This window comes from Gekko japonicus, unplaced genomic scaffold, assembly GCF_001447785.1.
Source record: "Gekko japonicus isolate JY-2015 unplaced genomic scaffold, Gekko_japonicus_V1.1 scaffold15, whole genome shotgun sequence".
NCBI classification, from domain to species: domain Eukaryota; kingdom Metazoa; phylum Chordata; class Lepidosauria; order Squamata; family Gekkonidae; genus Gekko; species Gekko japonicus.
The window spans coordinates 1,886,084-1,899,542 of record NW_015165830.1 but is presented as its reverse complement, the minus strand read 5'-3'; the positions used below and the strand labels follow the sequence as shown (position 1 = coordinate 1,899,542).

At 45.2% G+C, this 13,459-nt stretch overlaps 1 protein-coding gene across 1 annotated transcript in view; it reads left to right on the top strand.

The window, feature by feature from the left end:
* The first annotated feature begins 881 nt into the window (after nt 1–881).
* TMEM104 (transmembrane protein 104) overlaps nt 882–13,459 on the top strand; it is a 128,154-nt gene continuing 115,576 nt past the window's right edge. The window contains exons 1-2 of the mRNA XM_015410733.1: nt 882–960; nt 2,025–2,136. Coding sequence (XP_015266219.1) covers nt 2,092–2,136 — 45 coding nt within the window. The 5' untranslated portion in view covers nt 882–960; nt 2,025–2,091. The remainder of the gene's footprint in view (nt 961–2,024; nt 2,137–13,459) is intronic.

Below are 13,459 nucleotides of genomic sequence, written 5' to 3'. Positions count from 1 at the left end.
CAACATGATCAATCAGTGCACAACATAGAACACGTGCACACCACCATTGTAGCAGAGAAGAGCAAGAGTCCAGTAGCACCTTACAGACTAACAAAATTTGTGGCAGGGTATGAGCTTTCGTGAGTCACTGCTCACTTCTTTTTGGTAGCCTTTAAGGTGCTACTGGACTCTCGCTTTTTTCTACTGCTACAGACAGACTAACACGGCTACCCATCTTGATCTAAAACCACCATTGTGGTGTAGTGGATGAGAACATAAGAAAATCCCTGTTGGATCAGACTAGTGGTCCATCTAGCCTAGCATCCTGTCTCACACAGTGGCCAACCAGTTCCTTTGGAGGGTCAACAACAGGGTATGGAGGCCGAGACCTTCTCCTGATGTTGCATGCTAGCTCTGGGATTTAGAGGTTTAGTGCCTCTGAATGTGCAAGTTCTTCTTAGGCACCATGACTAGTAGCCACTGTTAGCCACTGTTAGCCCTCCATGAATTTATCTAGTCCTCTTTGTGGCCATCACTACATCCTCTGGCAGAGAATTCCACATTTTAATAACTGTAAAAAAGTATAGATAGAGTGGCAAACTAGGATCCTGGGCCACCCGGGTTTGAATCTCCACTTCTATCATGGAAGCTCACTGGGTGACCTTGGGCCTGTCACAAACTCTCAGCCTGGCCTACTTCACAGGGCTGTTGTGAAAAAAATGGAGGTGAGAACAATGATGATCTAGAAACCACTTTGAGTCTCAGCTGGGGAGAAAAGCAGGATCTAAACAATAAATATATGCAAATGGTTACTTATAACTTTATGTGATTTATATTTATTATTTTAAAAAAAATTATTTTATTTTTCAGGGTAAACATTGGCTCATGGTGAAACGTTATTTTGCTCAGTAACAACCAACCCTTCCTTTTGGAAAGTTCTGAACACTTAACAGTCTGATCCTTGTGCATGTTTACTCTGAAGTAAGTTCTATTTTGTTCAGTTGCACTTCCAAATAAGTACATAGGGTTGCTGCCTTAGCCTTCAAATATGTGATTTTGTTTAGTGCTCTTGCATGTGTTTGTGGAATTGAAAGTACAGCCTATACTATGCTGTGTTTGTTTGCATTATTCTCCAGTCTTGTCATCCTGGTTTAGTGCAGTGTTCTGCCACTTTGTTGGTTGTTAGTTTTACACTATGTTTATAATCCAGTCTCAAGTAAAGTACCACCCTTCTAAGGCCAGTGACTTTAACAGGCTTAGAAAGGTGTAACTCTGTTTAGGATTGTATTGTTAAGGCATTGTTTTTACTTGTAATTTCCTGTGATCATTCATCAGCAAGAAAGGTGGTCTATAAATTAAGTAAATAAATACAGAGGGAGCCAAGCAAAGTTGGCATTATGAAAGGCTTGTGGTCTCCATGTCTAAAGGTTATTCTTCTGGTTTATATAAAGGCAATATTAGTTGCAGGAAAACATATTTTTAACTATATTAGCAACTTGTGTACTTCATTCGTACCCCACCTTTCTCTCCAGTGGAGGTCCAAAGTGGCTTACATCCTCCTCCTCTCTGTTTTATCTTCACAACAGTCCTGTGGGGTAGGGTTAGGCCCAAGGCCACCCAGCAAACTTTCATGGCAGAGTGGGGATTTGAACCTGGGCCTCTTAAATTCTATTCTGATGCTCTAACCGCTACATCATGCTGGTGTACACACTTGTGTGGCACTGAGAATGTGAATTTTATATTTTATATAAACTATTTCAAGCATGTACTTTGATTGAGTTGTCTGCTTAGATCTTGCATTTCTGGAGTGATGGAAAAAATTAGTATTGTTTCGTCTTTTGCCATGATTATGTTCTCTAGAAAGGGCTGTGGTGTTTAGTGGGAATTGTATAAGTTGTCATATGTGTGAAAATTTTTAGGTTAAAGTGCAAATACTAGGTGAGATCAAAGTCTCTCTTTACTTTTCATCCCAAAGAAGGCTGATGCAACATTATACTGCTATACTGCTTTACTTCACCAATAGACACATGTGATGTTTCTTCCAGGATAGCCGTGGCAAAAAAAAGAGAAAAGGGCTGACTTTCCCTCTGAGGTCCGTCTGTCCCTTTCAACATGGCTGGAGGCATTACTGATACAGGGGAGCTCTATTCTCCTTATGTGAGTATTTAACATTAATATATTTACTTGCTGTAGGTACATATTTAGCCATTATTTTGCATGGAATATTTTTGTATGGAACAGTTCCATTAGTGTATGCCCAGAAAACAAAATAACTGATGTAGTAAAAATTAATTTAAGTGGGGTTTTGGAGCATATTTCTCTTTATCTGGGTTCTTGTTTTTTTTCTGAATCGTGTGGTTAATTTTTTAATTATGTTCAAATAGGTCTGAAAGTGATGTGCTTGCATTCTTTGAGTCTTTTATTCAGTATATAACTCAAGGAATAATTTTTAGTTTCTTCACAACAAAAACGTCTGCAAGACCAGCTATAACAATCTCTCTTTAGCAAACCCTGACTCCAGATAAAGTATGAGTTCAGATCTTGTGGGCTAAACAGGAATTCCAGACTTAGCATTGTGTAAAACTTTTCTGACATGGAAACCTGGAACTTCTGACTTTTGGTCAAAGACAGGCATATCTGTGGTTCATGGACCCATGTTTGCTACAGGGGTACATGGTGTTTCTTTCTTTTTTTGAGAACTATAATCTTTTTTAAAATGAAGACTGAAGGAAAAAACTGGTTTGGGAACTACTGATTTTTTTTTTAGTTAGAAACTGAAAGAGCTGAACCTACAGCTTTTCAAGCTCTCCTCTGTGGCCTTTCTTCTACTATATAGCCCATAACACCTTTTTGTTCTTATGAGTGGTGATTTTCTGATTGCAAGTGAAGTTTGGAAAGACAGCAGGGGGTTGGGGGCTATCCAGTGTTTTGCACGGAGTGTCACATGTATGACTATCTGCCCACTGGGCAGAAGTCTTGGGTGTGTCCTCGGTGCAAGGAGCTCCTGGTTCTCAGGGAACGTGTGTGCTCCCTTGAGGCCAAGGTGGCTGACCTGGAGAAGCAGAGACAGTCAGCTAGGCGCACAGAAAAGACTCTCGGGGACTTGTTAGCTACGTCCCACTCTGGATCTGGCAGCCCCGCTGCTGTCAGGGAGCATGAGGGTCTAGGGGAAACAGGGCACCATGCTGAGGATAAGGGGAATGTGCCCTCAGAAGGGACCTCTTCCCCAGCTGGTGAGCGGCTCTCCTTTTGCACCAAGGAACCATCCCTGAGCAGGGTGGGAGGGGGGCTCTTGGTAGTGGGTGATTCGATCCTTAGGCAGGTAGACAGCTGGGTGGCGAACGCGTACTGACCGTATGGTGACTTGCCTGCCTGGTGCGAAGGTAGCGGACATTACGCGTGTTTTAGATAGGCTGGTAGATAGTGCTGGGGAGGAGCCAGTGGTCGTGGTGCATGTCGGCACCAACGATGTGGGGAAATGCAGTCGTGAGGTCCTGGAGGAGAAATTTAGGCTGCTGGGCAGGAAACTTAGGTCCAGGACCTCCAAGGTAGCCTTCTCAGAAGTGTTACCTGTTCCACGCGCAGGGCCGGAGAGACAGGCAGAGATCAGGAGTCTCAATGCGTGGATGAGACGATGGTGTAGGGGGGAAGGGTTCAGGTTTGTTAGGCACTGGGATACTTTTTGGAACAAGAGGGAGCTGTACAGGCGAGACGGTCTCCACTTGTCCCGAGAAGGAACCAGGCTGCTGGCACTTAAAATCAAAAAGGTGGCAGAGCAGCTTTTAAACTGAATATTGGGGGAAAGCCGACAGGAGATGAAAAGTCTCTGGTTCGGGTTGGCTCATCTGAGAGAGGTGAGGGGGTACCGGTTGCTTTTCTACAGGGAGGTGGATTGAAATTGTCCACAGAGGCCATGGCTGGTGACATGGACTGCCGGACAACGACTCGAGATAGCAAGAGGAAGGATGCAGGCTTAACTTGTAAGGGAAATTACAGCTGTTTCTATACAAATGCTAGAAGTGTCCGAGGTAAAATCGGGGAGTTGGAGTGCTTGGTGTCGGAGGGAAAAATAGACATTGTGGGTATTTCTGAAACTTGGTGGGATGAGGAAAATCAGTGGGACACAGTGATTCCCGGTTATATATTATATCGGAAGGATAGGGGGGGAAGGGTTGGAGGTGGGGTAGCTCTGTATGTCAGAGAGGGTATAAAGTCTAGAAAGATTGAGAGGCTAAGTGAATTGGATTCGCTTCTGGAAGTTCTATGGGTTGAAATAGGGGGGCCAAAAGGAAACTTAACACTGGGAGTTTGTTATCGCCCACCAGATCAAAAGATAGAGGAGGATTATAAAATGATGAATGCCTTAAAGATAGCAACTAGACAAAAACACTGTGTAATAATAGGTGATTTTAACTACCCACACATTGATTGGGTCAATATGTGTTCTAGTCGGGAAAAAGAGATTGAGTTTCTAGACACTCTAAATGACTGTGCTATGGAGCAGATGGTCACGGAACCTACCAGGGGAGAGGCGATCCTTGATTTGGTCCTAAGTAACACTCAAGACCTGGTGAGAGATGTAAAAGTGATTGCACCGCTTGGAAACAGTGATCATAATGTTGTTGAGTTCATCATTTGTACAAATAGAGAATTGGCCAAAAAGACTCACACAACCATTTTTAACTTTAAAAGGGGTAATTTCTCTGATATGAGGGGACACGTGGGGAGGAAACTGAAAGGAAAAGTAGAAAGGGTCAAAACAATTGGGGAAGCTTGGGATCTATTTAAAACTACGATCCTAGAAGCTCAAAAAATATATATTCCGCAGGTTAGGAAAGGCACAAACAGGTATAGGAAAAAGCCTGCATGGTTAACAAACAGAGTAATGGAGGCTGTAAAAAGTAAAAAGAATTCCTTTAAGCAGTGGAAAGCTAGTCACAGTGAGGCTGATAAAACGGAACACAGGCTATGGCAAATAAAATGCAAGTCTGAGGTCAGGCAGGCAAAAAGGGAATATGAGGAGCATATAGCAAAAAACGTAAAAACCAACAATAAAACTTTCTTCAAATACATTAGAAACAGGAAACCAGCCAGGGAGGCAGTGGGGCCCTTGGACGACCAAGGGGTAAAAGGAGTATTGAAGGATGATAGGGAAATGGCTGAGAAGCTAAATGCATTTTTTGCCTCCGTCTTCACTGTGGAAGATGAGAAGTGCTTGCCCACTCCAGAACCACTGATTTCAGGAGGGGTGTTGGAAGACCTGAGTCAGATTGAGGTGATGAGAGAGGAGGTCCTAAAACTGATAGACAACTTAAAAACTGAAAAATCACCAGGCCCAGATGGCATACATCCGAGAGTTCTGAAAGAACTCAAATGTGAACTTGTAGATCTCCTGACAAAGATATGTAATCTTTCCTTAAAATCTGCCTCCATTCCTGAGGATTGGAAGGTAGCTAATGTCACTCCCATCTTTAAAAAGGGTTCCAGAGGAGATCCGGGAAATTACAGGCCAGTCAGTCTGACGTCGATACCGGGTAAATTGGTGGAAACCATTATTAAGGAAAGAATTAGTAGGCACATAGATGAACAAAACCTATTGAGGCAGACTCAGCACGGTTTCTGTAAGGGAAGATCTTGTCTCACTAACCTGTTAGTGTTCTTTGAGGGGGTGAACAAACATGTGGACAAGGGGGATCCAATAGATATTATTTACCTTGACTTCCAGAAAGCTTTTGATAAAGTTCCTCATCAAAGGCTCCTAAGTAAGCTCAAAAATCATGGGATAGAAGGACAAGTCCTTTTATGGATCAAAAACTGGCTAGTTCATAGAAAACAGAGAGTGAGTGTAGGTGGGCAATTTTCTCAGTGGAGGGTGGTAAGCAGTGGGGTACCGCAGGGATCAGTACTTGGTCCACTGCTTTTTAACTTGTTCATTAATGATTTGGAGATGGGAGTAAGCAGTGAAGTGGCTAAATTTGCGGATGATACAAAGTTGTTCAGGGTGGTGAAAACCAGTGAGGATTGTGAGGCACTCCAAGGGGATCTGTCAAGGATGGGCGAGTGGGCGTCAACATGGCAAATGGGGTTCAATGTGGCCAAGTGCAAGGTGATGCACATTGGAGCCAAAAATCCTAAATATAAATACACATTGATGGGGTCTGAACTGGCAGAGACTGAGCAAGAGAGAGATCTTGGAGTTGTAGTGGATAACTCACTGAAAATGTCGAGACAGTGTGTGACTGCAATAAAGAAGGCCAATGCTATGCTGGGGATTATTAGGAAGGGTATTGAAAACAGATCAGCCAATATAATAATGCCCCTATATAAATCAATGGTGAGACCTCATTTGGAATACTGTGTGCAGTTCTGGTCACCACACCTTAAAAAGGATATTATAGCTTTGGAAAAAGTGCAGAAAAGGGCAACTCGAATGATAAAAGGGTTGGAACACTTTCCCTATGAGGAAAGGTTAAAGCGCTTAGGGCTCTTTAGCTTGGAGAAAAGACGACTGAGGGGTGACATGATCGAGGTTTATAAGATTATGCATGGGAAAGAGCAGGTAGAGAAAGAGGTACTTTTCTCCCTTTCTCACAATACAAGAACTCGTGGGCACTCCATGAAACTGCAGAGCGGTCGGGTTAGAACGGATAAAAGGAAGTACTTCTTCACCCAAAGAGTGATTAACACTTGGAATTCACTGCCACAGGAAGTGGTGGGTGCTACAAGCATGGATGGCTTCAAAAGGGAATTAGATAAGCATATGGAGCAGAGGTCCATCAGTGGCTATTAGCCACAAGGTATAGCTAGGGGCTCTGGGGCAAGTGATGCTCTGTCTTCTTGGTGCTTGGGGGGGGGTCAACAGTGGGAGGGCTTCTAATGTCCTGGCCCCACTGCTGGACCTCCTGATGGCACTGGTATTTCTGGCCACTGTGTGACACAGAGTGTTGGACTGGATGGGCCTTTGGCCTGATCCAACATTGGCGTCTCTTATGTTCTTATGTTCTTAAGACCTAAATCAAATTATGCTTGCTGGTTCACTTAGTCCATGTAAGATTAATCTCAGTCTTCAAGGGAAAATATATGCCCCCAAGATGGTAAATTACCAGCTACCTTGAAGGTTGAGAGTTATAGTATTGCAGAGTCTTTAGGCTGTAGAGCTCTAAGAAACTATACCTGCCTCATATTTAGAGAGCACAAAATGCATTCTTAGCTGTGTGTGCTATAAATCATTCTTGCATGATACCATTCTTTTTACTCAGTTAAAAGAGAGCCTCCAAGGTTTCTGTCCATATTCTTTCTCTACAGAACTAATTCAGTTTTGACTAATAGATGATATATGCTGGGAATGATACTTCTGCCTGGTTAGTTTTAAAAAATCCTGCAAACTGAGCACACATGTGTCATCTTCTGGGAGATGAGTCAATAGACAAATTTCTGTTCTGATGCCAATGAAAACAGGAGTAACTTGTTCTCTCAAGAAAAAAACGATATTTGTGTGAAAAAAGGCCCCTGAATGATATTCTTTGTATCCCAACACTTCTGCCACAAATTCTTGGTTAATGTAGTGTATACGTTTCCTTTTCTTGGTTAATTATATTTATGACCAGTTGGAATTGCACTGGGAGAAAATAAGTAAGTGGGGAATAATTTTCTCTCTCCCCCCCCCCGCCAAATGTCCCATTCCAGGATCCTGAGAGTTCAACAGGCTAATCCTCTTTTTTAACTGACTGAACTATTGTCATCATGTAGTGTCTTTTAGAAACAACCAGTATTCAGGCTGTTTTGGGTGTTCCTTTGGTCACTTTAAAAAGTCTTAGTTTTCTGAATACATGGGGAGTCTCCCAGTTGTGTGGGGAGCCCAATATTTCTCATGCCACTTTTCAACCTTGAAAATCTATGAAGCGTTGTAGTTTTCAAAGAATTGTTAGGAATAGCTGGCAATGGGGGAAGTAATATCACCTGTTATTGACAGATGTCTAGAGCTCAATCTCTGTCACCACCAGCATAAAAATACTAAAAAAGCAGTATAGCCTCAGATATGTCTTTAAACTATGAGGAATTCAACAAAGGGGAAGCCTAGAAATAAAGTATTTCAGTGGCTTTAAAGCTCCCCCCCCCCCGATGCTGCAAGCGGGTAACAATCGCAGACTTCTCTGTTCATCTGGCCACAAAAGAGGACATCACAAAAGAGCTGCAGGTAATAGAAGATCAGCTCTCAGCCTAATTAAAACTCTTATTGAACTACCTATGAAAGATTTTCTAACATAATCACTTGCAAAAGAATATTCTCCAAAACTCAAAGTTGCAATTGAATAATAAAGCAAGGCAGCTCCCACAGTCAATGAGACACTAATAAAGTCAGCTAATATCCGGAAGATTGTGAAGAAGACAGATCAGAAAAACTGGCATCTCTTCATGAAGTTTCCCAGAACACAACTTTGAACAATATGATTCCTGACAAAAGCTTTGTTAGGACAGAACACTAGCATATATCTTATCCCCTTTCATGTTTACAGGCTAAGATTTTTGTTCAGCTCTAAAATTAGTAGTTCTTATATCTAGAATCAACTTCAATAAGCTTGTTTATCATCTTTGGTTCTTTATAATGCTGGGAAGGGTAGGAGGGATTGGAGTGTTGTTTATTCTGTAAGGAAAAAGTTGTTTTTTTAAAGGTAGATGTATATCTAGCTGTCTAGTCCTGTTGAGCCCGCTGCAGTTTAAGAAAATTATTTTGTATTTGTTACGCATAGCAATAAAGTATCAAAGATAAGTATAAGAGTTAAGTGATCATCTCTGAAGCCAAACATCAACATCTGTAACTCAGTCCTCAACTTGTACTCTTCTCCCCTTTCCCAAAGTGCCAAATAGCTACTGGCAATAAGAGACCAGGAAAAAATATGTCCTGAACATGGAACGAAATGCTGTATCTACTTGGTCAAAATTCTGATGAACTCTGGGTACACGGAACACAGTTTAAAAGCAGCGCTCTCCAAATTCTGAAAACCAAAAACTTTGATAGGCAGTGTGTAACTGCTAGCTCATCCATAACAAGATGATGAGTAGCAAGTCTGTTAGGCAGAGGATTTGCTTTATTTATGTAAACATTTTTGTGGTGCCTTTCTGTCCAGTCAGGGTCCACAGGGCGGCGAACATAAAAACACTGAAACAAAATACAAAATGCAATTAAAAACACATAAACAGCCAACACTAGAAGGAGGGCCAGTAATTATTGTTGGGGATATGCCAGACAAAACAAAAAAGGCTACACCTGCTGGCCAAAGACACTGATAGAGGGAGGGTGTTCCAAAGTTTAGGTGCCATAATGGAGAAGGCCCTTTCTCAGGTTGCCACCCGTCTAGCCTCAGATGGTGGGGGCAACCAAAACAGGGCCTCTGAGGATGACTAGAGCGAGCTGATAGGTTCATATGGGAGAAGGTGTTCCTTAAAGTACGTTTCTGGATCTAGGGAGGATAGGAGGAGGATGGAAGAAAAACCATGTTTTGGAATAAACCAGAAACCATGTTTGGGAATAAATGGCCACAGCTTTGTTGATTACAGTCAAAAGGAGCATTGGCACAGCATGGGGATGGATCCAGATGTCAGGCGACCTGCCTGCCACCTGATAAAGCACCCCCCCAGTCTGAGTGCTGGGGGATAAAACTATGGAATATCATGCAGCCAAATGTCTGTGCCCCATTCCAAGAGGTGCACACCATCTTCCCTAAAGAGGGAAGAAAGAAATGTCTGGGTGTGTGATGATGGCCAAGTCCAGTTTTTCAGGAGAAATTGCCCCACGCTTCAGCAGTCCAGATGGACAATTGGCCAGAAAAGTTGGGCCAGAGGAACTGAGGCCAGAGAAGTTGGGGGGGGGGAATGTCCATTGCCTCAACCAAATGCCCGGCGGAAGAGCTCCATCTTTTAGGCCCTGCGGAGCTGTAATAGGTCCCACAGGGCCCTGATCTCACACGGGAGCTCATTCCACCAGGCAGGGACTAGGGCTGAAAAGGCCCTGGCCCTGGTCGAGGCTAGCCGGACGTCCCTGGGGCCAGGGACCACTAGCAGATTTTGATTTGTGGACCTCAGTGCCCTCCAGGGCTGATATGGGGAGAGGTAATCTCGTAGGTATGCTGGCCCCTGGCCATATAGGGCTTTAAAGGTAAGCACCAGCACCTTGAAACGGATCTGGAATTCAATAGGCAGCCAGTGCAGTTCATGCAGGACTGGGTGGATATGAGCCTGCACAGGCGTTGCCTCCAACACCCTTGCTGCTGCATTCTGCACTACCTGCGACTTCCGGAGCAGAGTCAAGGGCAGCCCCACTTAGAGAGAGTTACAATTATCTAATCTAGAAGTGACCATTGTATGGGTCACTGTAGCTATGTCTTGGGGAGCAAGATACGGGGCTAACCGTCTGATCTGCCTCAGATAGAAAAAGGCAGACCTGGCAGTGGTGGTGACCTGGGTCTCCATAGAAAGGGAGGTATCCAGGAACACACCCAGGCTCCTCACACTCAACGTAGGCACCAACGGAGCCCCATCAAAGGTTGGGAGCCTGATCCCCTGACTCAGCCCCCCGCGACTCAGGTGCAGGACCTCCGTCTTAGAAGGATTTAACTTCAGTCAACTCTGTCGTGACCATCCAGCCATGGCCTGTAACGCCTCGTCAAGATGTTCTGGGGTGGTGTCCGGGCGGCCGTCCATCAGTAGATAGAGCTGGGTGCAATCCGCGTACTGGTGACAACCCAGCCCATATCTCTGGATAATCTGGGTGAGGGGGCGCATATAGATATTGAACAGCATGGGGGAGAGGATCGCACCCTGTGGGACATCACATTCTAGTGGGTGCCACTGGGATAGTCCCCCCAAGTGCCACCCTCTGTCCCTGACCCTGGAGAAAGGAGACTAGCCATTGCAAGGCAAATCCCTGTATCCCAGTGTCGGCGAGGTGGTGGGTTAACACCTCATGGTCAACCATGTCGAACGCTGCTGATAGTTCGAGCAGAATCAGCAGCGCTGAACTGCCTTGGTCCAAATGTCTCCAGAGGTCATCCACCAGCATGACCAGCACTGTCTCCATCCCATGGGCAGGGCGGAAGCCGGACTGGAAGGGATCCAGGACCTTAGCTTCATCCAAGAACACCTGAAGTTGTGTTGCCACTGCCCTCTCTACCACCTTACCCAGGAATGGTAGATTAAACACTGGGCGGTAGTTAGGTAGTTTCTTAAGGAGAGGACAGACTACTGCCTCCTTGAATTCCTTTGGGAAGGTCCACGTTGAAAGGGACAGATTAATAATCTCCCTTAACCAGGCACGATGGACAGGGATCCAGGAGGCAGCCAGATCCCTGGCTTAACAGCTATCAGGATCTTGTCGACTTCGTCCTGGGAGAGCAGACTGAAGTGGTCCAGAACTGGACCTGAAGATGGTCAATGGGCTTCCAGTTCTCTTATTGTATCAATTGTGGGTGGGAGGTTGCGGTGGAGTGACAAGATTTTGTCTGCAAAATGGCTCACAAATGCCTCACAGACAATAGCCAACCTCCTAGCATTTGGTATGCCCTGAGGCAAAACAGTCATTGTCCGAACAATTCTAAATCCAAACTAATTTCCTTGAACCTGCTGGGACTAAGATAAGAACACAAGTTTTTGTGATTCACAATGTGGGCCAAATGTATGTTCTGTATGTTGAGAAGCACCAGTGGCCAATGGCCCGGATCCTATCTGAAGAAAGACGCATTTCAGAAGCAATTGTTGCTGCCCCAATGCGAAAGGAATGTATGCCAAAGTCGCCTGGAGGGAGGTGGGGGAGGTCTTGTGCAGCAATGCATGCCCTCGTGACACTAGTAAACTGAACAAGACAGGCAAGACCTGTTGGCATGAACCGGGAAAGTCCCAGGAGTGGCCGGCCATACCAAAAGGTATTCTGACATGCATTGGACAGGGCAGGGAAAGCCAACAGTGGCAGATGTAAAGAAGATCCGGGCCACTTTCCCCCGCTGATCCCTTTTGTGTCTGTGCAGAAAAGTCTGAAGCTCAGAATCCTGAAATGTAATATGGAGGGCCAAAGCCCGCCTGGAGTTATCTTGGTGTGATGCTGCCAACAATTCACTGCTTTTAAAAGGCCCATATAAGGCCATGGTAAAGGCTGCCTGAAAAAGTGGTTTCTAAGGCATTAAAGCAAACGCTGGGGAGCTGTTGCATGAACTTTTGTAAAACAGGCAGGATGATGGGCCTACGGGAGTTGGGTTCACAAGGGGAGGCCGTCCTTCAGCCCTCAATGGCCCTTGGAGTTAAGAAGGAATGGCAAGGGTCTTGAAAACTGCAAATTTTGCTATAGAATGAGATCACTGACATATGATTGCCCATGGTCCTAGGAGTAAACCCCCGTTCCTTTAGGTGGGCCAAGGATTGCAATATTAAGACCTCGGGGGCAGGCCATGGCTCCCCCACCCCTTGTGACTCAGAAAAAGAAAAGCAGAGACATAGGCACGGCAGGTAGAGGGGCCAGAGAGCCAAATACTCCCTGAATGATTAAACATTGCCAAGAGTCCGGAGATGCAGAGATCCTCCGGAAATTGATCTGGATACTGCTTTGCATTGGTGGCCACCTTATCCTGAAATCGAGACAAGGCGTCTGTGATGCTGTTACTGGCACCTGCAATATACCTAGCTGAGAAAAAGTTATTAGACATCAAGCAGGTTGACACAAATTTTCATTCCAAATGCATAACCCGCTCAGAGCATGATGACTGGTAGTTAACGACTGTAACCATTGCTTGATTGTCACACCAAAACCCATAAATTAGGGAATAAAGTGAAAAGTACTCGGTTCGATACATCACGACTCGGACCACAACATAAGAAACACGCGTTTACTCAGTACTTTCACATTTAGAACACAACAAACGGCCAAGTGGCCAACTATTTACATTACCAAGGGAACACCCCCTTGATTCCGTTGGGGGGTTTGAATCTCCCGCCAAGTTTTCTATTGGTTCCCCTAGTGTACCTTAGGAGCCTAGTCCCTATTGTTCTTTTGGGAATCAAGCTCTGCTCACCTGGCTACTGCCTGGTGGCGGTTCCAGGACACAACACCCCTCACCTCATAGTCCGTCCCCACCTGGGTGACATAGTCTCTTAAATATGCAGGGGCCTGGCACTCTCTTAGGGAACGTCTTGGGGTGGGCACTGGCACCGGCTCCGGGGTACTGGGGCCTGGGGCAGTGCCTTCCAGGGGCCCGGTGGGTTGCAGTACCGACTGCGGGGGCGCTGTTTCTGTTGCCCCTGGAGCGGGGTCCTGCTGTTGGGTGTTGCTTGTGCTGGGGAATTCCAGTCTGGCCTCTGGTTCTGGTGGGTCCGCTGCCTCTACAGCTGGTCTGGGGAGTCCTCCTTCCTGGCTCAGTTTCAGCTGGTCGATGTGTTTGTTGAGTACCCGACTGTCTTCTGTGGAAACCTCGTAAGAGACAGGCCCGGTGACTCT